The 13,907-nt window shown below is 42.6% G+C and overlaps 1 protein-coding gene across 5 annotated transcripts; it reads left to right on the forward strand.

Moving 5' to 3' along the window:
• The first annotated feature begins 9,013 nt into the window (after window positions 1-9,013).
• Window positions 9,014-13,677, forward strand: LOC147604741 (uncharacterized). 5 transcript variants are annotated; one of them, XM_086794801.1, is made up of 2 exons: window positions 9,014-9,073; window positions 11,414-13,677. In XM_086794801.1, the coding sequence occupies exon 2, from the start codon at window positions 11,617-11,619 to the stop codon at window positions 13,207-13,209; it is 1,593 nt and encodes a 530-aa protein (XP_086650927.1). In that variant the 5' UTR covers window positions 9,014-9,073; window positions 11,414-11,616; the 3' UTR covers window positions 13,210-13,677. The 5 variants fall into 5 exon arrangements, with proteins under 5 accessions (XP_086650927.1, XP_086650925.1, XP_086650923.1 ...); XM_086794799.1 differs by lacking the exon at window positions 9,014-9,073 and adding an exon at window positions 9,612-10,001; XM_086794797.1 differs by lacking the exon at window positions 9,014-9,073 and adding an exon at window positions 10,202-10,644.
• Window positions 13,678-13,907: the final 230 nt, after the last annotated feature.

Consider the following 13,907-nt stretch of genomic DNA (forward strand, 5'->3'; position numbering starts at 1 on the left):
TATGAACATCGAATGTGTCATATATTAATGTCTAAAATCACACTACAACCAAATTGGGCCCTAACACAATGATTGAGTAATGCTTTAAATGAATGTCTCTTAGCAATATTTTTAGCAACACTTTAATACATTTATATAGAGTGTCACTAGGCGATGTTGTTTTCAATGTTAAGAATGTCACTATGTACAACAAATGTCTCTTTACAACACTTGACACATGGATTTAGAACCCGAGAAATAATACTCTTTTTTGTCGAATATTTTAATTCTAGCCTTCCCATCATTTCCTCCACTCATGCAAACATGCATAGTAAACATACATAGGATAGATGATGTGCTTTACTAAGATTATCCAGTGGCATGTTTGCATGTTTGAATAGATAATGCGCTTTACTTCTCAACAATCCTAGTATCCTTTAATGTCTATGTAGTATATCTTTATAGCCAACATAATTAGCTCTATCCTCCTTGGCTCTTACTGCACATTTTATGTGGAGACAATGATATATTTAATAGATTATGGAAATGCCACTAGCTTGTGAAGACACAAAGTATGCTTAAACGAGGATCAAATGTGAAATTATCTTAGACAATCATAAGGCACAAGTTCTCCTAGACTAGTTGGTCAGCTCCCAAATAACCCCCACAACTGTCATAGAAATTGTCTAAGTGGAAATGCCCCTATCGAGTGGTGAGCTCAACCTACACACCACTTCATACCAAATATTGCTACTTCTCATTCGGGGAATGCAATAAATAATGAGGTTGGACCATGGATTTCAAACAAGCAAGAATATCAAAGGCGTCTCTAAGAAAGGCTATAAACTCTTTGAGCTAAGCAAAAGTTCATGATCCCTCCAAGATGTTAGAGATTTGCATGTATAAGATTTAGAAGATATGGGAATACGATGTGGTCTCCTCTCATGAAAATTAAGGTACTATGCTATAAAAGATTTTACAATAGGATTTGCTTTGTATCATGTGTGCAAGACAAGACTAGAAAGTAGACACGTAGAAGAAATAGAATAGAAAAAGAAAACTGTATTTTGCTAGTCCTCAAGGAAACAATACTCTTGAATGGACAGCTTCTAACCTCATTAATTCAAAGTGGGCTTGGCAAGATGTCCCACAAAGCTTGATATTTTCTTCAAAAATTGGCTGCTTATATTAAGAGGTTAGAAAGAGACAGGTTACAACATGTTGAGAACTCTAATGAGACCACTGTCCATGCACACAACATACAGTTTCGCAGGCCCTTGCCTTTGACTTTATTGAGAAGTTTCTCTAGCTGTGAAACCAGCTTTTCCCTCTTTTCTTGAGTGTGACTTTCAAAAGGCATAGAGTGCTTTGATGAGCAACACATCCTTGGAGATGACGGCCTCTCTCATCTTCCACAGTTGCTGAATTTGCTGTGTTATCTGATCCACTTGCTTTCCTTTAGCTTTTTCCTGTAGCCGATGAAGCTTGGTGTCCATGTCTTTCAACCGTCTTTGTATGCATTATTCACCTACATGAATCAAGTTCTCTTTCGACCTGAAACTGTTAGTATGCATACTATTAAAAATGGAATCAAGTCTATTTAACCACAAGCACCATAACATTTCAGTTCTCAGGATAGCCCATAGTTCCAAGGTGCACCCGATGCCTTCTCCAAGTAACAAGCACCATAACATTTCAGTTCTCAGGATAGCCCATAGTTCCAAGGTGCACCCGATGCCTTCTCCAAGTAACAAGTTTTTCCAGCCAAGGGTGTAGCCATTCCATAGCTGAATGCACTTGGCCAATGACTCAAAACATTTCTTTACAATAGGGCAGTGCATGAAAATGTGCAGGTCATCCTCCACCTCCTTGCATTTGTGGCACTTCCCATCCCCTATGTTAAGTCTGAAGGCTTTAAGCTGGGTCCAAATAGCTTTAAACATGACCAACCAAGGTAGGCACGCTTTTTTTGGTTCCACATACTTGTTCCATAGCTTATCAAATAGAAAATACAATTGCGATGTGTCCAAAAGGATTCCCCATCTCTTGTTTAGAGTGCAATGGATAGGATCAGTCCTCTATTTGGGGGGAATTGGGAGAAGTCCTTTTTGATTCTTCCATTGGAAAGCTTTGTGTGCTGGCATATCTTTAATCGAAAGCAGCCAGGTGTCCGCTTGGTGCCATAATCTGATTCTTACCCCAATAAGGTCTAATTCTGCATATGAGACATTATAATCTCTGATCAGATCAGCTCTGGACATCCAAGAATTGATGTCTCTGTCCCAAATATCCCACCAACAGCAGATTCCTTTCCTGTGCATTCTCAAAGCCGCTTCAGCATGGGCATTATAAATTGGGGGGAGGGGAATGCTTGGCCACCAGATAGAGTCTCTCCCATGTACACCCCATGTGTAGCTAGGCTTCTTAGATAGGATAAGGTCAGTCTTGATAGCATTCCAAGCTGACCAAAGCAAATGTACCAACTGGCTGCCAACCGGTTTCACCAAGTATTTACTAGCCATAATTGTGAGCGGGAGGAGCCTCTTCCACTTGGGGAATTGTTTGAGCTGGAATTGTTCCGGATTTCTAGTGATCAACCAGGCCCAGTCTTCAGAAGGGTAGAGAAAGCTTCTCAGCACCCATTTGTTGGCAGCCATTTTATTAGCCAGATTGGACATGTCTTTGATTCCAAGGCCCCCTGTACCTGTTTCCAAGTAGCACCATTCCCACCTGACTTTAAGGATTTTCCTAATCCAGGGGTCCCCTCCCCATAGATAGTTCCTACATAACCTTATGAACTGCAATAGATCAGAGTCTGGCGGTCTCCAACAGCTAAGAAAGTAGATGATAGAAGGGATAATGAAGTGGTTGATTACTATCTTTCTACCCCCCAGGTTTAGATGCATTTTCTGCCATCTGGTAAGTTTCTCTTCCACCTTGGTTAGTACCCACATCCATCTTTGCTTAAGGGTGACCTTGAATCCCATGGGAATGCCCAATAATCTGAAAATTACTCCCTCTTCTAGGACTTTACAGCCAGCTTGAATCAGCCAGTCTCAGGAGGCTTGTTCAATAAGGGTCGTGATACCTGTTTTTTTATGATTAATGATGACTGAGCCAGAAGCCCTGCAGCAAATGCCCAAGCACTCCCAAAAGCACTTAATGCTTAGCTCAGTATTGGCAACCATGGCATTAGTATCATCAGCAAACATTTGGGTGCATAGTTGTTTATTGTTGGGAAGAGAGATACCATTCATTTCCCCTTTGTCCATCCTATCTTTAATCAGCCAGTTCAGACCATCTGCGTAGCAATAGCGTAGAGGAGGGGTGCTAGAGGGCAGCCTTGTCTGATAGATTTGGTCAGGGGGGAGAAAGTGTCAGAGAGCACACCATTGACGTTCACCCTAGTCGTGGCATTCCCAAAAAGAGTACTCACCATCTAGATGAAGTGCTGACCTCCTGCACCCATGTGTTTAAGGGATTCTAGAACATAATGCCAACCGAGCCTATCATAGGCTTTATCAAAGTCAATTTTGAAGAAGATGTAGTCCTGTTCCGATTCTTCTGTATACTACCCTCCCACAATGTGATAATGGCATCCAGAATGTACCTTCCTTTGATGAAGCCCTTCTGCTCCTGTCTGATCCAATTCTTTAGATGACTGGACAGTCTCAGCGCTAGGGCCTTGGCAAATATTTTGTAGGCACAGTTTAACATGGCAATCGGTCTCCAATTGTTCAAGTCATTCTTCTCCCCTTTCTTATGGATAAGTTTTATTCACCCTTCATTGATCGGGCGAGGCAACGCCCCAAAAGAGAAAGCCTCCTGCCACACCGCCAGTAAGGGAGACGGCAAGAGATCCTTGAACGTCTTGTAGAATTTAGCGGGCATGCCATCTATCCCTGGGCTTTTCCTCACCTTTAGGCAGTCTATGGCCTTGCAAATCTCTTCTTTGGAGATATTTTTTTCTAGCTCTTTAGCAAGTGTGTCAGGTATGGTTGGCTTCCTGGACTGCCCAATGAGAGCAATGCATTTGAGTTGGTCATTGGTCACCCCTCCCCCTTTACTAAATATGTTGTTAAAGTACTGGAAGACTATTGATCTATTCCCTTCCTCTCAGAAGCGATATCTAGATAGTTAGGATCATGCAATGTAAGGATTGCATCCTTACATTGTTTGACTTTTAGCATTTTGAACATCTCAGGAGTGGGAAGGTCAGCTTTCCTAGCCCACCAATCTCTAAAGAACAGAAGGGCCTGCTTCTGGGTTACCTCCTCTTCTCTCCTAATTTCAGCCCTAGTACCAAGAATAGCTTCTTGAATAGCCGCATCTTCCTTATTGGCTGCCATTTCCAGTTCTTTTAGTTTCAAAAATAGCAGATCTCTTCTATTTTTCCTGATTCTGGTTACTTCTTTCCTAATGCAAATCAAAACAGCTTGGGTAGATTTGATGGCCAGACACCAAGCCCTCACCGGGGTAATGCCAGAGCTAAAGAATTCAGTCCAGATTCTTTTGACTTCCTCCTGCATAATAGGCATTTTGAACAGGGCAGGATCCATGTGGAACCATTGATTAGAGACCTTTTTGTCATGGTTGTCCAACACTAATATCACTGGGTAATGATCCGAGAGGCAAGTAGAGATGTCAGTTCTACATTCACATTTGATGTAGGAGTTACCAAGGGTTTTGCTAATGTATCCTCTGTCTTGTCTTGCTTTCCTGGTCAATTCCCCACCATGGGCATAGTTCTGCCACGTGAAGTCTCCCATATTCCCTACATCACATAGCTCAAAGTGATCAGCAGTGCGCTGCCAGGCAAGGAGCTCTTCCCCTTTATGACTTGTCCCAGCCCTCTTAATCTGCCATTTTTGGATTCCACCATATTGAAGTCTCCCATTAGAATGATAGGATCAAGGACGCTTCTCAAGGTACCCCAGGTTCTGATTCTGCCGCCTGAGGACCTCCAGCATAAATCCCAATGAAGGAGAAGGTTGTCATTTCAAATGCAGCCCATTGATCAAACGTATCAATCCTCACGCCTTTCAGTTCATTCTGATGGTCCACATGCATACCCACAGCCACTCCTCCAGACCCCTAACAGTGGGCTGTGTAGATGTGCTCTTTAGAGATGTTGAGCAACCTTTTTTCAAGCTCATCCCCGCTAACTTTGACTTCACTTAGAGCTATAAAGTCAAATCTTCCTTGTTTCCTTAGCCATTGTTTCACTAGTTGGACTTTTGAAAGGTCAGTCAACCCTTTGAGTGAATACTATGTAGTCTAGGTTTCTTTGGCATGGGTAGGGTAAAAAACCCTTGGTATTGGTGGCATGGGAGCTTTTCACTCAGCCTGAAAATTGGGGTGGTCTTGGCATCCTGCATATTGCTTCACACTTGATGGCTAGAAGAGAGCTTCATTAAGCATTTGTTTGACAAAAATCTTACGTGGACTTGGTGTTTATGGGAACTGGTACACATGCACTTTCAAGGGCTATGGGAAATGTCTGACTGGGATAAGTTGTTTTCTCATTATGAACCTCTTATGGTTCAGGGTAGAACTGCTTCTTTTCTTATTGAATCTTGGAAAGCCTGCTGTGCTGCTCTCATTTGGTCAGGAAGATTTAGATACACAGGTAACTCTTTGCCTACTGAAAATGTTCATTGGAGTTTTATCTTTAAAAAACCTCATGCTAGGATTCTTGGCTCTTCAAGTAGATATATGCATAAGAAGGGAGTGAGTATGCTTTCCCAAGTCCTGGACTCTAAGGGCATCTTTGTTTATTTTTTTGTGGCAAAAAGGAGATATCATCTTAGACTACCTTACAAAATACCTTGGCACTTGCTTTTGTACCATGGTGTACAAATTAAAGGTTCCAATGACAATGAACCTAAAAGACAGATTTAGAGATTGGGCTATCCCACACACTAATATCAATTGGTGGACTATTAAAGCCAAAGACTTCTATCTGCTGCTCAGATCCAGAGCTCCTATATGGGAGAAATGTAGTCAGTTTTGGAACTTAGAGATATCAGACTGTTTGTGGGATAGAAGGTTTGAGGAGGTGTGGAAGTGTGATTTGAACTTTAAGGCTCAGGTATTTCTTTGGAGGGTCCTAGTTGGTTCATTACCCTTTTATAGCAGCTAATCATAAAAAAAGAAGCTACATTAATGGTCATTTCTCAAGATATAACACAGCTGTGGAATCTATTAGGCATGCTGTTTGGTACTGTAACATAGTCAAAGAGTGGTGGCATCAGCTTAGGAGGATACCTTATGATAACCTTGGGATTAAGACATCATGCTACCACCTTACCTTTGGCACTTTGCACTATGCAGTAGTGGATCATTACACATCAGATTTTGGATGCTATGGATGATATGGTTAACAAGGAATGCAACAGTGTTTCAAGGTCAAAGAACATTCTATTCATGGTTACCTTGGGTAATTCTGAAAACTAAATTGATGGAGGATGGGGTTGCTATCAGTGATACATATATGAGGAGCATAATTGTCAGAGTCATTGAGACGGATTGTAACTTGTACAAAATTTCATGATTGAATAGAAAATTTGTTCTTTTGTTAAAAAAAAGAGCATTTTTTAATGGCCTTGTACTAAACTTGCTACCATATGGTAATGTTGACCATATGGGGTTGTCAAACCTTGTTCAATGCAAAAATCAAAACATCCATTTTAGGAAATATTAGAGGATATACTATGCCAATTTATGATCGTAGTGCATTTCTACACCATAAATCAAGTATTAAAAGTACCTATAAAGTTTATGAAAATTTAAAGCTCATGTAGAGATAAATATTATTACCAAATCATTCTACATTTTTTTCAAACTTAGAAAGAGTGATCTAGAGGGCTTTGGTGTGCTTCTTTAAAATATGATAAAGTTTTTCCTATCAAAACTCTATCTTCAAAATGGGTAGTCTTCAAGATCCTCACATGTAGGCTATATCTCACATTTCTAGCCACTTGTGATCAAGTTATGATAATTTTAAATTTGGATAATGAATTTATCATCAATACATGCATATTATATTTTCAATTATCGAATCGGAAGCCTAATGTAAGCTCTCATGCAAGCTCACCTCTTGATTGTAATCACTATGAATTGAAGCACAACATACCAAACCATCTTACAAAGCCAATCCTTTAAAGTGTTTGATCCTCTATTGGTTTCTCTTTTGAATTTCTCATAGCTCAAGAAGAACAGTGCCTAGAGGGCTTCATTGGCTTCCACTCTCACATGCTAAGACATGCTTCCTCTTTTTTTAATTCATTAGAGACATTAAAGTCCATAAATCTTAATCAAAGGATAAGAAACCAACTCATTTTTCTTGTTGTCATAAGTTTGATTGTTCCATACTAGAACTTTCCATTTACACCACCAAAGACATAGATTTATCGCGTTAGCATATTTGTAGGGTCTAGGAAATAGCATTGTGGCAACATGCATCACCTCATATATGGCTATACTCTCAAACTATAACTCTATATTTGTAGGGTCTAGGAAATAGCATTGTGGCAACATGCATCACCTCATATATGGCTATACTCTCAAACTATAACTCTATGTTATGGCCACTAAAAAGATATACTTTGTGAGACTTCAAGTTCTTAGGGTTTAAGCCTTTTCCTTTTTTAACTAAAGATACTTTCTAAAAAGCATAATGCTAATAGGGTTTTAAAGACAAACCATGATAATGTTAAGTTTTTAAAAAGGTAAAATGATTTAGAAGTTCAAAAATTTAAATTTTACAAGAGATCAAAATTTAGATCTTTACCTATTGCTCTCCATGGATGCATACTGGGCTACATGCAAGATTGATTTTTTAATTGGGAAACAATATCCAAATGAACAACGAAGGAGGATAGAGATTTTTTGGCTCAAGGAATATAGGTGAGTTGGTTCATTTTGTCTAGAGTGGCTTCAAAGAGGGGCTAAAAATTTTCCAGTGCACATTCTAAGAAATTAACAATTAACTGGAGGATTAATATTAAACTTTCTTTAAATTTTTTCCCAAATTCTATGGCTAAAAAAGCAAACATCTCTTAAGGAGTTGGAGCTTGTATGTCAAACAATAAGTGTATAACTGAAGTGATGTTGGTGTTGTGCACCACCACCCCCTTACTCCTTACACTAGAAGAATGTTGGTGCTTATCTATTATAAACATCTTGTGGCCACCTAGCGAGGAGCTAAATGCACTCATGGAGATTCCCAAGTTTTCTTGGTGCACATGATAAGATTCGTTGTGTTGAAAACTACTAAAACACGAACCTTTATTTATGTTTGTCTCGGTGTTTTCTCTTAGCTAGGATAGAGTGATCATTGTGTGTGTGTGTGTGCTAAATAATGTTTTCCCAAGGCCACTAGTGTTCTTCTTCTTTTTTTAAAGGATGGTTCATTTCCTTAAATTTCCCATGTTGAAGATTATACACATTTGTTTGTATGCTATGTTATGTTTAAGATTATACACATTTGTGTTTACACTTATTTGTCATTTGTTTCTATGCTTACGATTAGTCATTTGTTTCTATGGTTACTAGCCTTCTATGGCCATTTTATGTCTTCAACTTAGGGCGTGAGCGAGAGAGACGATCTTAATGCCATGGCCCACGATGAGGACCTATGTTCGATACCTAGGGGCAACACGACGGATGGGAGAACACATGCGTTCGATACCTAGGGGCAACACGACGGATGGGAGCACACACGGCGCACACAAATGCACCCTACAGAAAAAAAAAAGAACACATGTGAAGGCATTGAAAGAGATTTGGGTTCTCTCTTAATGTGTTAATAATCAAGGCTTAATCATGATTGTAAAGCAATGATAAACGTCTCATAATTGATTCATAAAACCCTTATAAGAAACCTTACATTGTCCAACGAGCTACGGCACAAACTACGTCACACGAATCCGTCGACATGCTCACGTAAAATAGTATCGCTGTCGGCTAATCTCAAAAGGAACTGTCGTCCGATTCCTTTTCTTCGCGTCCAAGGAGGGGAGGCTGCGGCTGCTGTTGCCGTCGAAAAAGTTTTCTTTTTCACGTTTTCCTGCAGATCCTGATCTTACTGCAGGTCTGGTTTCCTCTCTCTCTCTCTCTCTCTCTCTCTCTCTCACACGCGCGCGCGCGCGCGCACACACAGAGGTGATGGGGGACGACAGTAGAGATGTATCCATAGCATGCTTTTTATATGAAGGCTGCAGAACATTTACGGAAGCCTTCATCAGAAATTCTATCAGAGAATAAAAGAGGAGAATTTTTGTGTGTTTGTGTCACACAAAGGAATCCCGGCGCAGGTGTTTGCTAACATCAAGCAAGACGCAACTGTTTTGAAGCAGCCTGTGAATTTGCATGGACCCCCTCCCTCACACCTCCGCCATGCCAGCCCCCCAATATTAGCTAACCCTAGAACTTTAAAAAAAATGAAAAATTAATTCTAACTCCTCCATCAATAATATATTCATCCGCTTAAATAAATCCGCAGGCTAAAATTTATTGTAGGAATTTTACACGCCATGCTGCCATCGTATTAAAAAAAATACCATCATGTAGCTTTTTTTAAAACCCTAATATAATCCCTTCGCTTAATAAATGTAGTTTTATGAATCCCTTATATAAATCACCCACTCTTCACTTTCTCAAATTACCTTTGTAGTGTAGCTAGCTGGCAAGCTTATTCTGCTGGTGTTAATCACTTAATAAAGCTCATTATCATGGTTCTTAATCCTCGTTTACCCCACGATACGTAACTCTGGGTAAACGACATCATCTACTTAATCACTATTATGCTCAGAGTCAAGCATTTTTAATCCCCTTTGAATCAACCTCGAACATCATGCCACTGAATCCCCACTTATCTCAGCATCAAGCTACTTAATTCTCTTCAAACTCAGGAGGATACCTGATCAAACAGCTGCTCTAACCAGGAGATTAGCTGCGGCAGAGATGCAGTAATCTGCGCGGGGTACTGCAAGGCATTGTTAATTGATATAATTAATCAGGTAAAAGTTCTAAGCTGAGTGCATGGGAATCATATACTTTACTGTGTAGGGTCGCCATAGAAAAGCTAATGATGGTGTTGCATGATAGGCTAGTCTTATATAGTTAGCCTTTTAACTGATGGGGTAGACCATGTAGATGGGTATTTTACGTCAAGAATCAGAGGGGGTCCTTAAAAGCAAAGTTCGACCCACTTGTACTGTGCCTCTAACCTTCCTCTCTCTGCAGACGACACTTCCTTGTCTCCGCCTTTCGGCCCTCTTGCCCTCGTAACAATATAGCACTGTCCCTCTCAAGCTTCCCTGTGACCCCCAGCTTCTTATGATCTCCTGTCGCTGATCATCCTCCCCTGTTTGATTTGATTTCTCTTTGTTTTTTCCCCCTCATCGCTTCCTCCGCCCTCCTTCCCATTCTTATAACCCTAACTACACTGCCTTTCTTTGTGTTCTATCACAGGTTTCTCTGCCCTAACCACACTTAGCTGCATGGATTCCACCTTGATTATGTGACCTAATTTGCATAGTTTAGAAGCTTCACCAACAACTCTCTTGAGGATTATCTGTCAAGCTTTGTATCGTAGCTGAGATTGGCTAAATACTGCTAGATCCAGCCCCCCTTTTCCATCTCACGATGCAAGCCCTCATGGTACGTTTATCCTCTAATTAGGCTTCTAATCATGGTTTTGCCTCTGTAATTAGGTTTTTGAGATTACATGTCAAGTGCTGTGTTGTTTTAGTCCTGGCTTCTCTATCGGATGTGGCTGCTTATGCCTCTCTACATTAGGAAGACCTTTCACTTATAGAAGGGTTAGTTACTGTACTTAGTATCGGGCTCCTTTGAGAGATTTCAAGGGTCAATTACTAGTCAACCAGATCACTGTAGCGTTTTTTCCTTTCTTGTGTTGGTCTTGGACCAATTAACGATAAGACGGGTCAAAACTAATTGGCGAGCTACACCAACCGGTCCATGTTGCCGTTTCAAGCCGATTTTATTAGGTTAATTCTGTTCCAGGCTTGATTAAGGTTAACTCTAATCATTGCCAATTCAAATGATTAACAGGCTAATTTCGTTAGGCTGCTACAGGTAAATGTAAAGGGAATTCAAGCCTAATCATAGATTAGGCTTGAATCATGAAACCAGTCTGGTAATATTAGAATAATATGAGAGGATGTCTGCTATTTAAGGGGGGTTTAGTGTAATCATGAGTAATTAGGCTCTAGGAATAAGGTCTAACATTAGGAAATATCACGAGAACCTACTTATGTCGAGATTAGCTACGGTTGAAACTAATTGTTGACATGTAGTTAGGGGCCTTCTTAATCTTGATTATGTACTTAATGTTGAGAGGTGATTATGAGTTGAAGTTTACGGTGTAAGGTCTAACATGATGGTGTGGGTTCGAATTGAGCTGCAGGAGGGCATTGTTGGAGCAGATAGCTGAGCTTATTTAGAGGAGAAGATGATGGGTCGTTGGATTGTTGATGCAGAAGCAGTGAAGGAAGAGAACTGTCCTGGCTAATTGTGATTAGAGTTAAACAGGTGATGGCAGCTAACTGGGCTGATGAGCAGGGTTTAGTGGAATGATTAGTGGAGATTAGGGTAAGAGTGGGCTGTTTCATGAGCGCAGACCAGTATTCAGAGAGAACCCTAGGAAAGAAGCGGGAATGGGGTGCAGCTCTGATTGGCCATCATCATCATCATCAGCATGCTGGTGGGCGCTCGGATGGCAAAACGTTTCAAGTGGAAGCTGGAGCATCGCACTTGGAGACAGGATTTGGCAACCCTGACGCCGGATTTGCTGCTCGCCATGACTATCACACTGCCGCCGATGGCGCCGCACCAGGCCACATCCGCACCAGCCCCGCAGTCGCCGTCGATACCCCCCCCTCCTCCGCCCATTCCAACAGCTACCATCAGCGCCTCCGGCAGCGACAGCTCGCTCCGCCAGTTGCTCCTGTCCCCTCCGACGGTAACAACGATATTAATAGGAAGGGTATAGCACCGCGGCAGACTCCTGCCGGACTTTCCGTCCGAGAGGAGGTGGCCGAATGGACGGCCGTTAGCTCCGGCCGCAGAGGCAGAGCGGCAGGAGTCTCGTTGACGGTCAGGCCTCCTGGTACCAAAGACCGCCACAGCAAAGTGAGAACGGCCAAGGGGCTTCGTGACAGGAGGGTGAGACTGTCCGCTCCGACGGCCATTCAATTCTTTGACGTTCAAGACAGGTTAGGATACGAGCAGCCCAGTAAGGCGGTAGACTGGCTGATCAGGAAGGCAAGGGCGGCGATAGATGAGCTCGCTCCGGTGGAAGGGGTGATTGTTGGTAACGAAAGAGCGGCGGCAGGCCACGGAGCTGCTGGAAAGGAGATGGGAGAAAGCAGAGAACGCGACCTCGACGATCCGTCGATTAAGGTGAAGGAGGAGGAGCAGCGCAGCAGCGGCGGCGGAGTTGTGGCTCCTGCCGGCGGCGCCCGGGCAGAGTCGAGGGCCAAGGCAAGAGAGAGAGCGCGAGAAAGAGCCAAAGAGAAGTTGACATCTCCCGGAACTGAGCCTCCGGCACCCACACCAGTGGCTCCGGCGCCCACACCAGTGGCTTCTGCCCCTCCTGCACCGCCCTATCCGTCGTCCCCGAATCTCCAGCTCCTGCCCGAGATTCTATTCCTCAGCCAGCTTCGCCAACACAACCCTCAACCGCCACCGTTCGATCAACACCAGCACCATCTCCTCCGCCCTCTCCAGCCGTCCGATTTCTCCTCTTCGTTCGCAGTCCTCCAGCAACCCACTAACATTGCCAGCAACTCAGCCACGCATCTGCTCCCGTTTGGCTCCCATTTCTTCCACGTGGCGGCGCCTGCGCCGCCCACGTCCGCCGCTCCCTTCGAATTTCACGACGTCCCGCCGTTCCACTTCTCCGCACCACCAATATACAATACACCCATCTCATCCAGGGGTACCCTTCAGTCCATTTTCAGCAATTCCGTTTCCTCTGTGCCGCAGGTGCCAATGCCGCCGCATCTCATGGGGCTGCAAGGCTATGGGGCGGCGCCGGGCCCGAGCGGCTGCGGCGAGGGCGGCAGCGGCGGCGGCTTTCATGACACGGCCGACGTGGTGTCGCCAGATTTACACCAGAATTCTCGCATCCCACTGCGCATCCACGGCATGGAGCTGGACACGCACGAGGAAACCACGTCCTCCTCCATGGCAGATTTCTAGTAAGATACATGCAATGCATGCTCATGCGTGCATGTATGGTATGGAGGAAGCATGCAATATATCATCAACAACGGGCTCACCAGGTGTTCATGCGCAATGCATGAAATTATGATGACACATGCAGGTCATCATGCATGGCACATGCCCTGCAATCTATGCATGGATAGTGTCCACTACCCATGCAACAACATGGTGGCATGATGGCTGCTGCCCGCGCCACTCTCAAAAGAAAAAAAAACGATATTTAGCTCGCAAATAATTTAGAAGCTTCTAGAATATTCCATATCTTGCATATCCTCTCCATGATGAGTGCAAGCACATGTGTGTGCTAGTATTTGTTTTTGCGTGTCTAAGCTTTGAATAGGCCAATGTTTTTGTATCTAATTTAAAAGCATGTATAATTTGTTAATGTTGAGACCGATGTATAAAGTTATAATTTTTATAGAAAGAACAATGTGATTATAATTATTAGTGATCAATGTATCATTTGAGCCTTTTTTAAAAAGGAACTCACCATAATTTTTAAACTGTAATGTTTTCACTTGGCTATGAATGCTCTTATCTTCTCGTAGCTCAAAAACCATGGGCAACTCATGCTTAAAGGAGGCCTTTAACTCCATTTTCAAATCCATGTTTTCTTTGTTTGGTGAGCCTCTGCATGATTTCTAGGCATGCATAGCCCCTTTATGTGAAACCCT

Source organism: Cibotium barometz, chromosome 61 (assembly GCF_041138505.1).
Source record: "Cibotium barometz isolate CiBa-2024 chromosome 61, ASM4113850v1, whole genome shotgun sequence".
Lineage (NCBI taxonomy): Eukaryota > Viridiplantae > Streptophyta > Polypodiopsida > Cyatheales > Cibotiaceae > Cibotium > Cibotium barometz.

Coding starts and splice junctions, on each gene's coding strand:
- LOC147604741 (XM_086794801.1), top strand. CDS start 11,617: ATGAGCGCAGACCAGTATTCAGAGAGAACCCTAGGAAAGAAGCGGGAA.